The following is a 21059-nucleotide window of genomic DNA, read 5'->3' as shown; positions in this document are numbered from 1 at the left end:
TTAATCATCACCAAGTACGACTTATTCTAGGAATGCAAGGCCTTCCCTGTATTCAATATTAAAAACATCTATTTTTGTAATTCACCATGTTAATTGACATAAAGAAAAAAAGTAGATGATCACCTCCATGGATTCTGAAATCTAACATCATTTTGATTAAAATAAAACAATCTAACTAGGGATAGGTGGTTTCATTTACATGATAAATATACTTGTATATCAGCTCCAAATCTGGCCTCTTAATGAGAAAAACATTGTGATATTCCTACTAAAGTCTGGAACAGATAGGGGTGCTTATAAACACTGTTATACATTGTGCTAAGTTTTACATTTCATTAGCAAATAGATAAAAGGAGGAAAATAAAGGCATAAAAATTAGAAAGGAGGAGGTAAAGCTATGCTATGTGACAATTTATTCATGCATTCGAGAGGTATTTATTAAGTCCCAACTATATTCTAGGTACTGGTGAAAAAAGATACAAAAAAGTTCCTTTGTTTACAGAGCTTACATTCTAGTAATATCCTATTACATGACTGTATACCTGGAAAATTAAGGGAATCAAGTGAAAAACTACCATAAACATTACAAAATGTTAGCACAAAATTAGTTACCATACACACACACAAAAAGCAGTTAGAAGATATAAGAAAATTTCTTAATTATAATAGAAACCAAAAAAGATGATATCCCTAGGAATCAATGTAACAAGGATGTGCAAGGTATGTGAGGAAAATTTTCAAACATTATGAAGGACACAAAAGACAAATTCAGTTAAAGATATCAAGTCACCCTATGCTAGTATAAGAACTTGGTATAATCTCGTTATAAATACCGACAGGTTTTCTTGTTTTCCCGTTTATTTTGAAACTAGACAAGCTAATTCTAAAGTTCATATAGAAAAATAAATAAGGATTTCTGAGTAACCTGACCATATGTACTGGCACATGAATAATAGAACGGTGGGAGAATAGATTTGATTTCTCATGGAGGAAACATGAATGACGGTACTGGCCTATCTGGGTAGCCATTTGGAAAGAATTAAAATTAGATTCATACCTCCCACTGTATACCAGGATATATTCCAAATGTACTAAAGATTGAATGTAAGAATCAAAACTGTAAATGTATTAGAATCAAAGCTGTAAATGTAGGAGAATTTCTTGGATTTTCCGAGTAGGGAATGCTTTTCTGCTTATGACCACAAATACAGAAGGTATAACAGAAAAGATTGATAAATTCAAACATGATTTAAAAAAACTTCTGCAAGTAAAAAACACAAGCAAAATGCACCATAAGCTAATTCTAAAACTCAAGTGACACATTAGTACATACTATGCAGTTTATGGTACAGATATAGGTTTGATCACTCTAATAACTGAAGAACTTCTACAAATCAATAAACAAATTACTAGCAGATCAAGAAAAATATGGGCAGTAGATATGAAAAAACTGTTCTAAAGAGGAAATACAGATGGTTTTAAAACACAAGAAAATATCCTTCTTTCATAAGAAGAGGAAATCAAATTAAAGATATACTGAGATACTACTTTTTATATATCAGGCTAGAAAAAAATGGAAAAATCCAATAACATACTCTGTTGATGAGGCTTTGGGAAATGGGTACTCTTGCTTGTGAGAGTATGAATTGGTAAAATCATTGGTGACAGTAATTTTTCAATATCTAAAAAAATTGCAAATGCATGGACCCTTTCATCTCCAATGTTCACTTATAGGAACTTATCTCTCTCTATATGTGTATAAAATAACCCATGATAAGGTTATTTATTGCAGCATTGTTTGTAGTAGTAGAAGTTCAGAAGCTACCTAAGTGTGCATTAATAGTGGAGTGGATAAGTAAATTATGGCATATCCTTAACGGTTCTACAAAAGAAGGAGGACGTTCCCAATATTTTGATGTGGAAATGTTCCAAGATACATTGTAAAGTGAAAAACCCAAAGTCCAGAATAATAGAACCATTTGTGTGAAGGTGGTGGTGGGGAGACATAAGAATGCACAACCAAATTTGTTTATATTTGGTAAGATAACTTTGGAAAGAAATAGATTGAATAGCCTGTTACCTGGTAGGAAGGGGAGAGTAGGAACTGAGAGAACAGGAACAAAGTGGAAGGTGAAATTGGGGATAATTTTTATTTTGTGAGCCATGTGAACGCTTTACCTATTGAATAGACTTAGAAAATGAATGAAAATTCAAAATGAATTCCTTTAAGAAAATGGTATAGCCAAGGTATAGTGTAGGCTGTGCATTTTCTCTCTTCCATATTTTTAATTGAGAGACACGGAAGGAGAGTGTAGACGGTGTCGTGACTTCTAAGAAAAACACCTCAAAGTACACGCCACACTGAAAGTTCGCAAATAACTTTTACAGACACAAGCTCAGCACATTTTATAACCTCGGTCATGAAATTAAGGCCATTTGCTGTGTTTCCTGTGTGTCTGACACTGAATTTCTTGAGAAGCTTTAAAAAGGAGTCACATGTGCATTCCGCCCTTATGACTCGACAGCTGCTCGGCCTGCCTTCCCTACCCCATTTTTGGTTCTGTCCTCTGATTATTATTAACATCTCCTTAACTGTAAAGCAAAGGTAGAATAAATAAAGGAGTAGAACTAACTCCATTTAGTTTTGTTGTACGGCAGGTCGCCCTCACGTAATTGTTGGCGGGATGCTTTCTAAGACACCGAAGAGAGAGGAGGGACAGAACTAACATGTACTGAGATTTGCATACATTTTTACATTCCACCGTTTAGGTGGATAAATAGGCTTCTTTGGAACAGGTAAGGAAACTGAGGCTCAGATAATTCATTGGAACAAGGAGTTGAACCTATGTCTGTCATCTCCTAATGTTATAGAAATGAGAGCGAGAGACAGGGTAATGTCATCATATGGCAGGCGTAAATATCGATAGTTTCTCTTTCTACTTTACCAAGTTTGCATCTTCAAGTAATGCGTAGTCATTGTAAAAAGTTTGATGGAGTTCTGGTCAAAAGGATGACCAAGAAAGGAATAGAAGAGGAATGTGTGAAGAACCAGGGAGAGGGGAGACTGAAGAGAAAACATGTTTTGTAAGTGGAATTGGTACCTTAGTCTAAGGTGAGGTATTTGGGGATTATTCCATGCTTTTTTTCTGTCCTGCGTTATCCTGATATGTGATAATGGGTACAGCATTTTTTCATTAGAAAGTGAAATATTTGAGTGATGTCTTTTTGCAAATTCACCTTCACCTAACTCCTTTCCTTGAAGGCTGGTGGAGCTAACTCGGCCAGCTGACTGTTCCATCGAACCTTTGTTGCTGTAAGAAGTACCAGCATTAGAGTGAGATTCATATTTTTCAGTGTTGTTTCATGATGAGTCACTTCTCTTGTCCTAAGTGGTTGTTTACGTTCACGCTGCTGATGGAAGGCCTCGGTCCTCAGTGGTCAATATAGAAATCTCAGTAGCAGATAGAAAATACAGGAAAAACAAATATCTCCAATATAGACAAGGGCAGATCTGTTCATGGTGAAGATGAAAATGATTTTCCTGGTACCTTGTTTCATAGCATCCTGATGAAAAGAGATTGGAGGGCCTCTCCAAGCAGCTGGACTGGGATGTTCGCAGCATTCAGCGCTGGTTCCGACAAAGACGCAACCAGGAGAAGCCAAGCACACTGAAGAGGTTCTGTGAGAGCATGTGAGTTGCTGTTTTTCTTTTTGAAAGAAAAACCTGCCTAACTTACTCATCCCATCCCTGAGGTGAAAAATAACAGCTCAGTGCAGGCTCCAGCAGCCCCCCAAAAGCATGCCATCTGGTGGAAGAAAGTAGTCCATGAAAAACTGGGGGGTAGTAGTTTGTTGGAATTTGTGATTTCCACTTTGGATGCAGTAAACGAGGTTTGCTACCTAATGGAGTTTCAACACAGCAGTCAGATTACAAGGGTCTACCGTGGTATTTTCAATCAGCCACCTTTAACATACGCCATTACTTTTATAGTTTGCATTTTAATAGAGGGGGGATTAGTCAAGATGTTCTTTCCACTGATAAAAGCTGAGATACTAGAATATATTATCGGAGGGTCATGATGATGGCCTGGCCTTCTGGAGTTTTAAGAAATGGCTGTATTATATTCCTGGGTGAGTTTAATGAAGCATTGCTTGAAGTGGGGGATGGAATGAAAGTCTCTTCCATTTCTGAAATGTGAACTTCATGGTGTGTAAATTATAAGTCAGCAAAGCTGTTATAAATAATAAAAGACCCACAGAGAACTCTTCGAGCACAGAGATATTTTGAAGTAGTGACACTCAATACGTATATCTGTAGGAAAGTTAGAGAAAGAAATATTGAAGCATCGAGTGCATCCCCAACGAAGGGAAGATTCTGCTTTGAGACTTGTTGCTCCATTTGGTCTTCATCCTTTGAGATATGACTGTGCCTTTGTCTAATGGTTCTTTCCTTTGGGAACTTTCCCCTGACACCTGGTCACTTAAACAACAATGCTGTCAGTGTAGCTCTTTCCATTTGGGGTTAAAGTTGCATTTTCAGGTTTAGCTTTCAATTATTCTGAAAAAGTATTTTAGCAATTGCAATCTAAAGCCTAGAGGGGAACCTAATTTTATGGGAGAAACGAATGAGACGCAGAATAATATCATAAATCCTAGGGTTGGATAAGTATGGGGAGCGTAAACAGGGTCTTCAGGAGGTCAGAATATTTATAAAGCCTGGAAAAACAACCTAGCAGATAGAATCTGCATAAGCTCTTCCTATAATGAACTTAGGGGCAGTTAATGGAAGAAGGATTTATGCATCTGGGTTCCTGATCAAAAGCCGGAATTGTTTCCTGGCCTGGTTGTGCCACATATGCAAAGGGCCTGGGCTCCAACGCTGAGCTGCAGGTCTGAGCAGACGAAGTAGCACCTAAGCACATGCCCGTGCGCTGAAACTCATGTGCCATCTTCCCCTCCTCTAACTAACTTCTTTGGTAACTCAGTGCTCTCCCTTTGCATACTGTACTGAGTTGACACCAGTTTCTAGGCCAGTATGCATAGGAGTCGGTCACCTGGATCTTGTTAAAATGCAGATTCTGATTCAGTTGGTCTGGTATAGCAGCTGAAATTGCATTTTTAACAAGTTCCCACGTGATGCCACTGGTCCATTGACCACACTTTGAATAGCAAGGCTTGACACTGTACTGGTGTATGTGTCTTCTCCCTGAATTTAGCTGGTCTTTATCTGCGTACCACAATCACCAGGATGGTCATAGTTAATACTTAGTTAAAACTATTTCTAATGATAGCTGGAGGCATGGTGATGTGAAGGCACAGTGTGGGTGGACGGTGTATAAAGTATCGATTGCGATTTTTTCCCTCAAGAAGCTTTGTATGAGATGTGACAGAATATCTGCATATGTGTAGATATTTTAGTTTTTAAATTCCATGATAGATTTAAAAAACTAAACGTATATGTGTGCTGTACGGTTGGTATGGACAGGCAGTAGAGATTAAAGGAGAAAGATCAGCTGTGTGCTAGGGCACACAGCAGGGTTCCTGGGACTAGAACTTGAGTCCATACCGGTGACCTTGACCTCTCTGTTTCAGAAGACTATGTTGATGAACTTTGTTTTTTTGGTTAATAAACTTATTTATTTATTTTTGGCTGTGTTGGGTCTTTGTTGCTGGGCGCGGGCTTTCTCTAGTTGTGGCGAGCGGGGGCTACTCTTTGTTGCGGTGGGTGGGCTTCTCGCTGCCGTGGCTTCTCTTGTCGTGGAGCACGGGCTCTAGGCACGCGGGCTTCAATAGTTGTGGCTCACGGGCTCTAGAGTGCAGGCTCAGTAGTTGTGGCACACGGGCTTAGTTCCTCTGCAGCATGTGGGATCTTCCCGGGCCAGGGCTTGAACCCGTGTTCCCTGCATTGGCAGGCAGATTCTTAACCACTGCACCACCGGGGAAGCCCCATGAACTTTGTTTTGAAACTGTTTTCCTCCTTGGCTTCTGAGTTGCCACTAGGTTTTACTCTTGCCTTTCTTTGTTTGCATTGTTTATTCTACATTTTCCCTGGGTCTTTAATGGGCTACTTCTCCAGCTTAACCCTTTGTTTTCCTCATCCTATCTTCCACCCTCTCTGTAGAAGTTCTCTCCTCTCACCAACTTCCAAAGCCATGTGTCCAGTGCAGAGGTTTCTTTTGAGCCATCATTCTGCTGTCTCCCCCAGGCAACTCTGATTTGCTTCTACTCCTGACTTCCCTTTTTCTCCTATTTTTATGCCTCTATTCTGTTACAGCTGGAAACTCAACCCAGTTAGCCACTGACTTCCATTAGTTCTTTGTAAAGCCAACTGCTATGGCCCCGATCCTAATTGCTCTCCCAGGTCTCTTCTTTATCTCATACTCATAGATATTTTATTTGCTACAAAAAAAATTATTTTCCTAAAATACTACTGTCTCCATGATCTGTTGCTTTAAAACTTAATGATTTGGGGCTTCCCTGGTGGCGCAGTGATTAAGAATCTGCCTGCCAATGCAGGGGACACAGGTTCGTTCCCTGGTCCGGGAAGGTCCCACGTGCCGTGGAGCAACTAAGCCCACAACTAGTGCACCACAACTGCTGAGCCTGCGCTCTAGAGCCCGTGAGCCACAACTACTGAGCCCGTGTGCCACAACTACTGAAGCCCATGCGCCTAGAGCCTGTGCTCCTCAACAAGAGAAGCCACCACAGGGAGAAGCCCGTGCACTGCAACGAAGAGTAGCCCCCGCTTGACGCAACTAAAGAAAGCCCGCGCCCAGCCACAAAGACCCAACTCAGCCAAAAACAAATAAATAAAATAAAAAAAATACTTAATGATTTTTCTACAACTCTAAGATGGCAAAGGAGAACATTTAGACAACACCCTGAGGAATTAAGCAGAATTATATATTGGTCTATGTGTACACATGTGTATGTCATAGTTATTTGCTTGTCAGTATAAAAAACGATCTGGAAAAGTTGTTTTTAACCAGGGATGCCCTTTACAACCATCTGGTGTGCTTTTCAAAATGCACATGCCTAAGCTCCACCCCATGATGTCTGATCCAGTGTGGTGACCCAAGTGGGGTCTGGACATATCTACCTTGGAAGGAATACCCTGAATACATATGATAACACATGCCTGGTTAAGAAGCACTAATCTGTCATAAGGAATATATGACATGTCTTACATGTTTAATGCAAAACGAGAATATGATATTAGTTACTTTTAAGAAATTCTGGCATTGTATGTGCATTTTTGTAGAATTGTTACTGGACTTATAATTACATACTTAACTCTAATCAGGTTTCTGTAAAATTTAAATAAACCAATTCAAAAAAAAAAAACAAACCACTAATCTCTGAAAGGAGATGACTGCTGTTCAGAAGTACTAAAAATCAAATTAGAAAGGAGGACAGCACAAATCTGGGGCTTGTAGATCTAGAGCCCAAATGAAAAGATTCTATAGTTTTTCTGTTACATAAGTTACTATTTTAGAAACTATAGAATCCCTTCAGGGGAGTCGTAGTTCGTCTTTTGGCAGTGTAGAACAGCACCAGTAGGCATGCCAAACAGTGCTGGTAGCCATCTGCTGGCGTGTCCAATTTTTGGCACACCCATTTAATACAAATGGACCAAGTAGAAATTGTTCAGCAAGTAGTGTGTTGAAACATGGATGTGATTTTTTTTTTCCTTCACGCCTGATGTCAGTCATCAACAGCTGTGTTAGTTTTGATGAATGTTTCTTCCAGAAGCATTTAAATCCTTATTGGCAACTGAAATAGAGATTTTCAAGAGGGAGTGAAGGATTTGTAAAAAAGAGATAGCATGTGAGACATTTTAGGAGAAACTGGTTCTAAGTGGGAGCCATTTAGCTGGGGGATCACAGTTGGACGCTACTAAAGCTTGGCTTTACTCCTCCAACAACCGCATCAAGATAATATAAAAATAAATAATATTTTCAATAAAGTTTTCAGAGTAAGTGGCTTCTCTCTCATTGAGGGCACCTGTACTCATCATTTTTGAATATTGTGCAGTACATTTAATAGCATACATCAGGAGTACATATTATATATGGCTTTCATTTGATCAGCCTCCAATTGACTGGACAGATAAATCTCTCATATGTTAACCTGAAAGTATAGGGCAAGGAGTATTCACACGCCACAGATTGGTACTACAGTCGACCTCTGAAGAGCAGCAGGGGTCAGGGGCCGACCCTCCAAACAGTCGAAAATCCTTGTGTGATTTTCCTTTTCGTCCTCCATATCTGTGGTTCTTCTGCATCCATGGTTCTGCATTTGCAGATACACCCAGCCTTGGATAGGGCAGTACTTTAGTATTTGCTGTTGAAAAAAATTCTGCATGAAAGTGGACCTGCGCAGTTCAAACCCATGTCATTCAAGGGTCAACTGTAATTTATTTGGGTTGCAGTTTGCTCCGTGTGGACTCTTATTGTAAGATGAGGGCCCAAGATTGTCTTCTCTTTAGGAATTCCATTTTAGAGTTGATGCTGATTAAAACTACCCCACATGCTGCCACAGTTGGATGCTCTGTTCAGTGGCAGCAGGTTGACCGAAATCTGGGACCCTTTTGGAATTGTGACTTTATTTCTGCAAAGGAGCCCCTCTGTGACATTCTTAATTTGTGATTCCACTGAAGTAAGGATAACTCAGCAAAGAGGAAAGAGTGGCTTAACTAGTTACCCTCATGCCACCAACTCAGTCACTATTTTTATTTGGTAGCAGTTTTACTTGGACAAGTCAGCAATGCTGTCTTATGACCTCAGTAAGAAAGTGGAGCCTAATAATTGATGGGGGTGGGGAGAGGGCTGTTTAGGTCTTTGATCTCAGGAAATTGTGTGGTGAATATATTCAACAAGTTTTTAAAACTCCGCCACCTGTTTGCAAAAAAAAACCCAACTGAATTATCGTAAACTGTTTTAGAATCTTCCATGTATTCTACAGTCTGATGATGGGTGAAATTTTGCCAAAGAGAAAATTCAGCTTTGATTATTTTTTCCATCAGATCATGACATCATTCATACAGTTTACCACCAAAGTTCTCCTGAAGATCGATGTAGTTTTTGAAGGGGAGAATAAGAAAGTATTGTCTTATCTTCTAGAGAAATGGCATCTTCATTTTTTTAGTACTGGGATATATGATAAGCAACTCATTGATGCTGATCCTGAGTCTGGAAAAAATGAATCATAAAATTGAAGGACAACCTCTTAGTTCTTGAAAAGTACAGGACTGAGTTCTTTTGTTACTGTTGTGATGGTGATTATTTCCCATTAATACACAACAGCCCTTGGATCGATGAACAACTTTTAAGGTATGTAGTTACACATCTAGTTATTGTTCAAATTTGGTCAAGCCCGTGAATGTCTTGGTGTTCAAGACTATTCTTGACTATTTTAAATGGTTTTAAATCTATGGCTTGTATCGAGGTCAGTTTTAACTTTGGAGCAGGGAGCAGCAAACTTTTCCTGTAAATGGCCAGAAAAGAAATATTTTCAGCCACATGAACCTTGTCACAATTACAACTCAGCTATTGTCTCAACAAAAACAGCCAGAGACAAAGCAAACGTATGTGGCTGGGCTCCAATAAAACTTTAATTATGGATGTTGAAGTTTGAACTTATCATTTTCATGTGTCCTGAAGCATTATTCTTAAAAAAATTTTTTTCAACCGTTTAAAAATTTAAAAACTGTTTTTAACTTATGGGCTATATGAAAACAGATGGCAGGCTGGATGTGGCCAGCCAGCCATAGTTTGCTAAATCCTGCTTGAGGATTACAATACTATTAGCAGTTCTGTCAGAGTTTCAAGAAAAAGAATATGGTCTTATAGTACCAGGCACAGTCACCATTGCTCAGAGTGTCACTATATAATAGAAACACTAGAACAGTTCTGTATGCCCATCTAATATTTCTGGGACGCAGTGCCTTGATGCTGTGCTGTTTTGTTAGCTCAGTCAGGCCCTCTTTGAAGTTGTTAGTATTATTAAGACAATATCACTTTCACTATAGAAATTTTGAAGATTGATGAATTGAACTATAGACCCTTTACTCTTCTGCCTTGAGTAAGCTTTTGAAACCTTTTCCCCTCTTTCTGCTCCACAACTACCATCTGTGAAAAGTGAACTCAGGTTTTCCATTTAGATCAAGCCTCTCACATTCCTTGACGGCATATGGCTAGGCCTCTAATTCATGTGTACTGGCTAATTAAGGAAAACAGATTTTTGCTAAAAATATCAGAGAGGCCATGCTTTGGCCAAGCTGTCTGTATCTGAGGTACTGCTGGTCAGTTTTCTTTAAATCCTAAATTTCTCAAGGCTCTGTAATTTTATTCAACATGGCTAGTGTCTGTATCTGAGGTACTGCTGGTCAGTTTTCTTTAAATCCTAAATTTCTCAAGGCTCTGTAATTTTTCCAGTAATTTGATTCAACATGGCTAGTGATGAAAAGGACAGAGTATATGGAGGAATAACAATTTATTAAGGCCTACTGTTCTTATTTAATTCTTATCTGCCAGTTTTTGAATTTATATGCCATTTCTTATTGTTGTTTAGTCTATGTTAAAAGATATTTATTTCTGATTTGGAACAGGATCATGAAAATCATTACAATCAACTTTGATTATAGAGAATTTTTAAATGTAGAGATAATGTTTATTAAAAAATTGGGGGAAAAAACACTCCAAAGCCTACCACCCAGATATAAATACTTTAATAACTTTTTTTACTTATATGGTATTGTATTCTATAGATGTACCCACACAAATACACATACATGCTATGTATCTGAGCTTGGTGCCTGCCCTTCTTGAGATATTTTTTCATAGAACCTGCCTCCTCAGGGTGCCTGAAGAAGGCTGTAGAAACATGATGTTTTATGCTTTATCTTCAGGATCTATAAATCATTTACACCTGAGTGGCAGTCCAGCCACTTGTGCTGTAACATGACATATGCATTCCTAAAAACTGCCACACTATGCAAAATTGCACCAAAAAACATAACAGCACAATACAGGGCTTATGAGAAAAATGAGTCGAGGCACAACACTCAAAACATCATCAGGGACACATTTTAAATAAAGATAGGAACCTGATAAAAATAGTAGCACAGTTCTACACATGTTAAATGGTTAAGAAATACATAAAGACTGTAATAAATATGGCACTTACGCCTCGAAAAGGATCTGAAGACTGCTTGTAATTTGGTGTTGGTATATTAGTTTGCTAGGGCTGCGTAACTAATTACCACAGACTGGGTGACTTACACAACAGAAATGTATTTCTTACAGTTCTGGAGGCTGGAGGTCCAAGATCATCAAAATGTTACAGAGTTGATTTCTCCAGAGGCCTCTCTCCTTGGTTTGCATGTGGTCCCCTTCTCCCTGTGTCGTAACATGGTCTTTACTCTTGCACATTCATCCTTGGTGTCCCTTCCTCTTCTTATAAGGACACCAGTCATACTGGAATAAGATGCCACTCTTATGACCTCATTTAACCTTAGTTACTTCCTTAAAGCCCTATTTCCAAATACAGTCACATTAGGGGTTAGGGCTTCAACATATGAATTTAGCGGGAATACAGTTCAGTCCAAAACAGTGTTGGAAGGGTTACAGCTCATAAGTTGCTGTGAGGGGGTGGAAGGAGGGTGATCTGAAATGGGAGGGACAGTTGTAACACAGGTGGATGTGTCTCACAACATGTGTGAAGTGAAGTAGCTTGGAGATGTTGAGGGGTGTGTGTGTGTGTGTGTGTGTGTGTGTGTGTGGTATGTGTGTGTTCTGTGTATTCCTGCACTGCTTAGGTCAACTCATTACAGTTTTCTGCATTCACCTAGTGTCTCTGGCAGGTTAAATCGCACGTAAGCAAATACGAAGCTCATGTTATGCTCACATAATATTGGGAGACATTTATGGCCTCAGCATATGGGTTACAGCAGCATTATGGTGTAGTGAGCTCTAGGAGCCAGGTAGTGTGAGTTTGAGTCTCCTCTCTAACATACAGATGTATGTGGGATGTTTGGGAGAGTTGTTTGACCACCCTACGCTTCAGTTTCTTTATTCGGAGAACGGGCATATGAATGGTGCCTGCCTCATAGGGCCATTGTGAAGACTAAATGAGTTAACGTATATAAAGAGTTTAGAGAGATGTCTTGCACATAGTAAGGGGCTGGTGAATGTTAGCTACCTTCAACATCATTGAATTGTCTGTTAAGTCAAGTTGGTGTAACAGGAGAAGCAACAAATAGTACGGTTGTCCCTCTGTATCTGTGGATCCCGCAAATACAGAGGGCTGACTGTACTGTACCATTTTGTAAAAGGGACTTGAGCATCTGAGGATTTTGGTACCCGTGGGGGTCCTGGAACCAATCCTCCATGGTTACCAAGGGAGGACTGTAGCCTGTCACAACCATGCACTGGCCGTGGCATATTCCCTAGCAGAGGTGGCTCTGGTGTTCGAGAGGAGAAATCCAAGGAGATGCAAGGAGAGCAGCTTCTCAGTTTAGAGCAAAACTCTTTCATCCTGTGGAACCCCAAGGGGGCAGGATCCATGTGGGCTCACAGGGATGTCAGCATACAAGAAAGATGCCAAACCTCTATCTGAGTTCAGAGCATCAGAGCCTTTGGCTGGCTGCTGAGTAGCGATGTGACAGAAGTGGCTGAGAAAAGGTGTCCTACTTCAGCAGGGAGCCAGGCCCGCTGTGCCTCTGGAAGCCCAGGCTTTTGAAGCACCACATGAGAGATGTCAGAACACACAGTGAATATCTTCGAACCACAGAGATTTAAAATTTGCCCAGGTGATTCTGAGGAGGACACAGCTTGTTTCTGCCAAGAGGGTGGGAGGAATAAGGCTGGATCCCCTCAATGCTGGCTTTGGTAAAGCCCTCTCTGCTGGGGCCAGGGCAATGTGAGCAGCCTTAGGAGGTCAGCGTGGCTTCTGGGGACAGGAGTTAACGTAATACTTGGTTACTTCCTAAGTGCAGGCGAAGGGGTAAGGGGGCAATGGATCTTGAACATATTTGAGGATGGAAATCAGATGTACCTGGTTCATGTCCTGGCTCAAGCTCCGTTACCCTTAGCGAATAATTTAACTTTCCCAGATGCCTCTTCTGTAAAGGGGAGATGACTCCTATTTATGGGGTCATTCTGGGGATTAAACGAGAGGGTCTGTCAGTGCCTTGTTCCCTTTCAAGTGGGCTGTTTGGGGCAGTTGATTCTGTTATTAGTTAAGTTGTTCATTATCTTAGGTAGGGAGCCATAAGCTGGAATACTTAAGTGATGTGACTCCTTTCTAGGGCCTCTTCCTTATGGCCCTGGCCGTGGGGTTTTCTGGGTCTTGTATCTCAATTTGCCATCAGGAGAACCGTAGTTGAGACTGTTGAGAAGCAAGCGCTTTGTGGCTTCCTCTTGGGAATCCAGTCTGGTTTGCCCTCTCTTTCTCTCTCGTTCTCTTTTGTCTTTCCACCCTACCCCATCCCTTGCACTCACCTACCCCCTCCTGCTGTTACAGGGGCGCTTGCCTTCTGTTTCCTCCTGGCTCTTCGCCCTTCTGTGATTAGCTCATGGTGGCCACGTTCCTTACCCAGGGGCAGACAGGAGGTTTAAAAGAATCCTCTGTCATTACTAATTTGGCTGTAATTGTCTTAAAAGTTGGGACATGGCATATGACTCCTGATGTTTGAGTATAGCACCTAATAATGTAAGGGGTGAATGCGTTTTATGTCAGGTGGTGGTGGTGGGAACGGTGGGCACTTGGAACAGAGCAACAGGAGGTCCAGCCATGTCCCTTTTGGGAAGATTTGAACAGATTCCAAGTGACTATGGGGGAAGCAAGTCTTTAAGGTTTATTTGCAGGCCTCCCCAAATCTAAATTCATAATGAGCTGTCCATAAGATTGGAAAACTTAGCTAGAGGTGATTAAAGCCAATGATTTTGATTCTGAATGCAAGTTGAGCTGCTGCCTGTGTCTGTAGGGCTGGCATGATTTGAGTGAATTAAAGTATTTCAGAAAAATCACTTTAAATTTGGCCGGTTTTTTAAAATGTTTCCTATATACTGTCTCAGAGCAGTTGCCAACTAATGGGAGGCTATATACTGTGCCTAGAGCTCAACTGTGTAGAAAGTTAATTGTGCCGTGCCACACACATGGTGCACCGACACCCAGGCCAAGGTTAGCAGCAGAGTTGGCATTAAAGGTTAGTATACAAGCCTTGGCCATGTCGATTAATTCTGCAGCGTTCTGATAATGCCTGTACTCCGTGTATTTAGCCACAGATGTAATGAAATTGCATATTTTCATCTTATATCTGATTATATCACAATAGGTTTTCTTGCAGATACAGTGAACACCTAATGCTGGTAGGAGAACCAGACCCCCAGCAGGGAGGGGAAAGGGTTGTTTACCGAGGTTATGTTGTATTCCGGATTCTGTAATGGGGCCTTTACACTTAACCCTCACAACCACCATCTGTCATATGTTAGGTCTTAAAAGCCTTTCTTACCCATGTAGAAACCAAAGCAAGGAAGGGTGGAGTAACCGACCCAGCACCATACAGCTCATGTCTGGTATTTCCACCATAAGCATCTTTGCTGTAAACATCTTTGCCACAAGCATTTTTGCCACGTAACTAATTAGCCATAAGGCAGTTTTGCCTTCAAAGATGTAATAGTGAAAGTGAATAAAAAAATTAAATGAATAACAAAAATAAAAAGACTTTATTGCAAAATACAAGATATTCGAGTACATTTAAAATGTGTGTAGATTCATGGCAATGCTGTGCAGATAACTGATTTTATTTTGTGGGTTGTACCTAAGCACTTATCTTTGAAGTTTTTGTTCATAGTATAAATGTTTTTTCCTTATTGATTCGTCTCCTCATTCAGCATTGTACTTTTTCTGTTTTGCTAAAATTTCTTCCTTCATTAAGAAGAAAGAAAAACAGGATCGTTTTATTTCTTGACATATTGTCACCTGTCTGTCAATAGCTGTTGCAGAGTTCTATGGGAAATGCGGGCTCAACTCTGTGCCACTGTGTAGACCATTATGAGGGCTAAGATTTATGTGATATAAAAATGGGAGTACTGCATCCATGGAGAAATGAGACCAACTGTCAACCGGTTATTTTATCTTTTACAGCAAATTGCCTTGCCTTACGTCCGGCCGATTAGTTACGCAGCAAAAATGTTTAAGGCAAAGATGCGTCCAGCGAAGGTACCTATAGAGCCCACACAGCTAGTAAGCCACAGAGCTGGGATTTGTACCCAGCGTTGCCTAAATCCAGGAGCTTGTGTTATTTCAACTGCACAATGTTAGAGAAAGCTCAGGAACATTATATGTTACCGCATCCAGAGCAAATACGGAAAGGGGGCACTGTGGTGTTTTATTTGCATATCACAGCCTCTTTTCTCTTTCCTCTTCACCTCCAGTTTATGAAAGCCTGGGACCAGACTTCATTGCTTCTCTTGGCACTGTTAGTAATTCTGTACTAGTGCACTTGGAGACTTGTTATTTTCACTCTTTGCATCTCTCTCTGTTACTAAACTGACCAAGACCATGACTTTCGGGACTGTCTTCTTCACCTTTTCATTCCCACAGCTCAGCACATGCCTGGTGTTTTGTGAGACCCCAGGAAATGTCTACTGAAAGAATAAATTATTTGGATCAGTGGCTGGATTGAACCTCTAGAGACGAGAGGACTAAGTTTAATTAGAAGAAGCTCAAGTTTATTGTCTTTCAAATACACTATAGGCATACCTTGCTTTATTGGGCTTTGCATTATTGCACTTCGTAGATACTGTATTTTTTACAAATTGAAGATTTGTGGCAGCCCTACGTCGAGCTAGTCTATTGGGATCATTTTTCCAACAGCATTTGCTCACTTCCTGTCACATTTTGTATGTATGTGTCACATTTTGGTAATTCTCACAAAATTTCAAACTTTTCATTATTATTATATTTGTTATGGTGAACAGTGATCTTTGATGTTACTAGTGTGTTTTGGCTCTTTTTAGCAATATAGTATTTGTAAACTAAGATATGTACATTTTTAAAGATATAATGTTATTGCACACTTTAATAGACTATAGTATAGCATAAACATAACTTATATGCTCTAGGAAGCCAGAAATTCATTTGAATCACTTTATTGTGATATTTGCTTTATTGCAGTGGTCTGGGACGGAACCCACTGTATCTCTAAGGTGTACCTGTAGTCCTAGGGAAGATTGAGATGGGGAAGAAGGGGGCAGGAAAGGCTTCCTGGAGGAGGTGACACTGCTGAATTTTTAAGGGTGATTACTTTGGCCAGGTAGAGCAAGAGTGAGGGTGCCAAAGCCTGCTTCAGGAAGTGGAAAACGCCTGAGGAGTATGGTGGGTTTGGGGAACTTCAGCTTGAAGGGCTGAAGAGGAGAGGAAGGGCTAAGAGGTGACTGCAGCCCTATTGCCAAGCCGAGGCCCTGGGCATTTCTTCCCACCCTTTCTTCTCTACACATCTAGGGCCATCTGACCTTTTTCTAAAATGTCCTCACTTTACCTTCCTTCACAGAAATCCCATGTTTGCTAAGTACTTGGCTCATTTAAGAATGGAATTGGCTTTTATTAGCAGTGCCTCATACCAATGTATGACTAAGACTGAACCCTTTTGTTTATCTTTTTGTTGGGAAAAAAAAAACTTGCTCATTGAACATAAATCTCTCATTGGTAAATACGTAATAGAGATGATTTTGAGCAGGGACCTTCCTGTGTTCCTTGTGTGGTCTGCCTTCCAACCTTTGTCTGGTCCTCTGAAGAGGATAATATAGTGCATAGAATTGGCATGATGACCTTTCCTCCCCCGACCCCGGTCCTGCCACAAATATGCAAAAATTAAACATCTAAGGGAAAAAGAAAGAAAACCAAGTTAAATTATCACCTCACTATTGGCTATACCAACTGTGTCATATTTTACAGAAAAAAATCAGGGTATGGGACCCATGATAACTGGCTTTGTGTCATAAACTCAGCACTCTGTAGTCAGGGTCCAACATTAAAAAAAAACAAAACAAACCAGGACATGCAGTCAGGAAAGCATGAGCATGCTTGTATGCTTTTGGGGACAGTGTATGCTTTTGGGAATATTTGAAACCTAGATTGTCCCAGAAAATCCAGAAAAAAATCATACGCCCACAGGACTTAATTCACTTCAATTTCCCAAATGGTTACAAAGGGTCTTTATGCGGCAGGGGCTAGGTGCTGGGGGATTTACAAGTAAAGAGGACAAAATTGCTGTTCTCTGGTACTCAGAGTGTAAGAGGGGAAAAAGACACAACAATTTAGCAAAGGGCTACATGCGTATGTAGCACTCCCTGGGGACAGGGCTGAGTCATCATGTTATAATGGGTACTTTGGGTTAGCAAACCAAATTTGAGATAAACAAATCTAAGAATTGGTCCATGTAGAGAGTATCTTGCGAATGCATTTTATGATGGATTTGAGTGACAGAATTAATATTGAAGTATATAAAATATTGAATTATCTATGGAATTTAAATCTTTGGATACCGAGGAACAATATTTATCTGGTGATATCCATGGAATAACAAGTGACCATCTTGTAATGGGATCCTTCCAGACCTTCCTACAATGGAGTGTGTACCACTAAGCCTCACTGTGGTTATTATTGTTCTGGTTGCTGAGAGAGTCATTAAGTGTGCAGATTCATTACTTACGCTGGATCTTATTTGGTGCTCCTATCAATGGAAACCAGCTTTCATCCACAGCCATCACTGAGCTTTCTTTTAGGTGTCCCTTTCTTCTCTGTGGGTGGGAGGGTGGGGACAGGCATAGATGACTGGCTGGAGGGGGCAGGCATTGTAGAAGTGCTTTCCGGCTTTTCTCAGGTCCAACCCAAGGACCTGAAGATTGGGATACCGTTTCCAGGAAAATGGAAACCAAGTAAGAAATTCTCAGTGGTACGTGCCCTATTTTGTGAGATAAGGTGTGAGAGTCTTAAATTTGTACCTGTAACACTAGTTGATAGGTCCATACAGACCTCAAGAAGTTGCCAGATGCAGAATTTCCTCCAAAGTTATTCTTTACGTGTCCTTTTCAAAGGACACTCTTCTTTTTCTTCTGTTATTCATTCAGATGGTAGTTCTCATCTGTGATTTTCTCTCCCATTATTAATTTTAGTTGTGAAAATGTGTCCAATTGGAGCTGATTTCCATCCTTGTTGATTCTAATTCTGAAGTAGGACTTGAACCTGTGTGTATCATTTAAAGTTGATCAATTCAAAATAAAATATTGTTTTTATCTTGAATTATGAAGGGTTTAAATGAATCCTGGCCAAACCTCTGGTGTACTAAAGTCTAAAAGCTTCTCTTGCTTCATGAGTTTAAAATTCTTATTTCTGTTTCTTCCCAGTCAACATTATTGAGCATTTACTACATGCTGGGTTCTGTGTCAGATGTTAGTTGGAAAATTAGGACCTCTTTCCTTGATGGATAAATGACAGTGTTTCTTTACTTCACTCTCTAAACCTCAGTTTCCCTATCTGTAAAAAGGCTGATAGTCTTAAAAACTTGGCAGACTTGTCATAATGATTAAATAAAATAATTTCTATGAAGTACCTAAAATAATTTCTATGTTTCTATGCCTAACACATAGTAAGAGTTCAAGAAAAGTAATTACTTTTTTTTTTTTTTTTTTGCCGTACGTGGGCCTCTCACTGTTGTGGCCTCTCCCGTTGCGGAGCACAGGCTCTGGACGCGCAGGCTCAGCGGCCACGGCTCACGGGTGCAGCCGCTCCACGGCATGCGGGATCCTCCCGGACCGGGGCACGAACCTGTGTCCCCTGCATCAGCAGGCGGACTCTCAACCACTGTGCCACCAGGGAAGCCCAAGTAACTACTTTTGATCAATCTGAATTTCTCTGTGTTAAAGGCAGGCAAAAATGAATTGAATTCCCTTACCTAGTCAAATACTACTACTCCAAGTGTGCGTAATACCTTAGTGTCCCATATGCGTTTTATCTAGGCTTTATTTCTATTTTATAATCATTTAAATTATATATAGTAACATATAATAATTAAAAACTTCTTCCCTTTTAAGAAAAGTTTCTTGGAGATTGGAGAGAGAACATGGTTTTCTGGCTTTCTGACTTTTAAAGTGAAATGAAATTTGGCACCAAAGTCCTTCACTTTTCCAGAACAGCAGGATACGGCCCTTGTGGTGGAATCAGGAGGCTTATATTTTGGCGAAGAAGTCAGGGCACACAGGGCCCAAGCAGACATCAGGGTCTAGGGTGCCCATTCTACCTGCCTGTCTCTATTACTTACCGACTCACCCTGCATCAGTGTCTTGAAACCTAACATGGGTCAAAATAGTACTTCAAATTTAAAATGAGGCCCTAGAGTTTTTCTGGACATATAAAGCACTCACATTTGCAAGCACTTAAATAAACGTTAGCTATTATCATACTAATGACGATTAGTAGCAGCACTATAGTTGCCCTTGAAGCAAAGAAGGACCTCCTCTGTGTGGACTCATTTCTTGAACAAATTTTGGCTTTTCTTAAGAATTTCATGAGGATTTATAAAAATCCATCTCTCTTTGGATTGTACTGCTAGGTAGACGTACCGTGCCGGTTCCTGCCCCTTGGCCTTTGCTCATACTGTTACCCCCCCCCGCGCCCCCCACACACAGGATGCCCTTTCCCTTTCCTTGTCCTGACAGATACCTGCTCATCCATCAAGACTCTGTTTACTTACCCTCACTGAGCAAATCTGGGCATTTAGTGAGTGAGGAATTTATGGCAGGCACTGTGCTTAGTGTCTAGTGAGAGCAGATCTGGAAGCAAATCGTTATAAGCTGTGTGGCCACGAAGGGGGCATCATACTCCCATTCTCTTTTTCCCCTAGTAGCCCTGACAGTTCCCACTTTTGTGTACCCCCTTAATAATAACAATAACAGTCCATTGCTCTTCTGTTTTTATCAGCTAACCTATAAACTCCTCTAGGGCAAAGGTCCATCTTACCCCTGTTTGAATACCCAGCACGTGGACTGTGCTTGCACATAGAAGGTGCCCAATAAATGTTTTCAGCACGCGTGAACACATTTTTAGTGCTAACAACCTTCTAGGGATTATTTGCCAAGTCTTTGTTCCATGCATTGCCCAAATATATTTTGAGTACCTACTGTATGCCAGCAGTCCTGAAGTGCTTGGGACATAGTTTACATTTCACTGGGAGAGGAAACAATGGACAAGTAAATAAAATATATAGGATATCAGTTGGCTTGGAGCACTCTGGAGGAAAATTAAGCTGAAAGAAAGATCAGGAGTGTGTGTGGGTATGAGCGTTTAGGGGTTGTCAGGAAGTCACAGTTGAGAAGGTGGCATTTGGACCAAGGCCTAAGAGGTGAGGAGACCTCTTGAGTGGAGGGGGTGCAGGTGCAAGTACCCTGAGGAAGAGTGTGCCTGGCCGACGTGAGGTCAGGGGTGTATGGGGCTGAGGGCGTGTGGTGGAGAGAGAAGTAGGAGGTGAGGTAAGGGGGTGGCCAGGGGGTGGCCAGATGGTACAGAGCCCTGAGATCCCTGGAAGGACTGTAGTGTTTACTCTGCGAAAGCACCCATTGGAGGGTTTTGAACTCATGGTGGGGATGTGGTCTGATTAACATTCTAATGTTAATCACACTGGCTGATGTGTTCAGAATGGATTGTGGGGAGATAAGAGGGGCATGCATGGGAGACCAGGTAGAAGAAGCTACTGCAGTCATCCAGGGAGAGTTCTCCGTGGCTTTGAACCAATGTAGTAGTAGTGGAAGTCGTAAGAAGAGTTTAGGAAGTTTTAAAAAGTTTTAATTTTGAAGAATTTCAAACATAAAAAAGGGAAAATGTAGCCAACACCCATATATTCATCAACATTTTTGACTTATTTGCTTTACCTATGTCGTTTTTGGTAAACCATTTCAAAGTAAATTACAGATGTTACGAGACTTTGTGCTTCAGCATGAATCTCCAGGAAAGAAGGATGTTCTCCTACAGAAACAGAGCGCCATTATCATACCAAA

General features: G+C 40.6%; 1 protein-coding gene across 7 annotated transcripts in view; it reads left to right on the top strand.

Moving 5' to 3' along the window:
- The window catches only part of CERS6 (ceramide synthase 6), a 322733-nt gene that overhangs the window by 98027 nt on the left and 203647 nt on the right, over window positions 1–21059 (top strand). For all 7 annotated transcript variants that reach the window (XM_089916722.1, XM_089916721.1, XM_022569957.2 and 4 more), the window contains one exon: window positions 3561–3691. In XM_089916722.1, the coding sequence (XP_089772848.1) occupies window positions 3561–3691 (131 nt within the window). The remainder of the gene's footprint in view (window positions 1–3560; window positions 3692–21059) is intronic.

The sequence above is a fragment of the Delphinapterus leucas genome, chromosome 8, assembly GCF_059928025.1.
Source record: "Delphinapterus leucas isolate spDelLeu-1000000601 "Yukka" chromosome 8, BTC_Dleu_Yukka2, whole genome shotgun sequence".
Classification (NCBI taxonomy): domain Eukaryota; kingdom Metazoa; phylum Chordata; class Mammalia; order Artiodactyla; family Monodontidae; genus Delphinapterus; species Delphinapterus leucas.
Note: the sequence above shows the minus strand (reverse complement) of the source record. Positions and strands in the feature narration are given on the sequence as shown.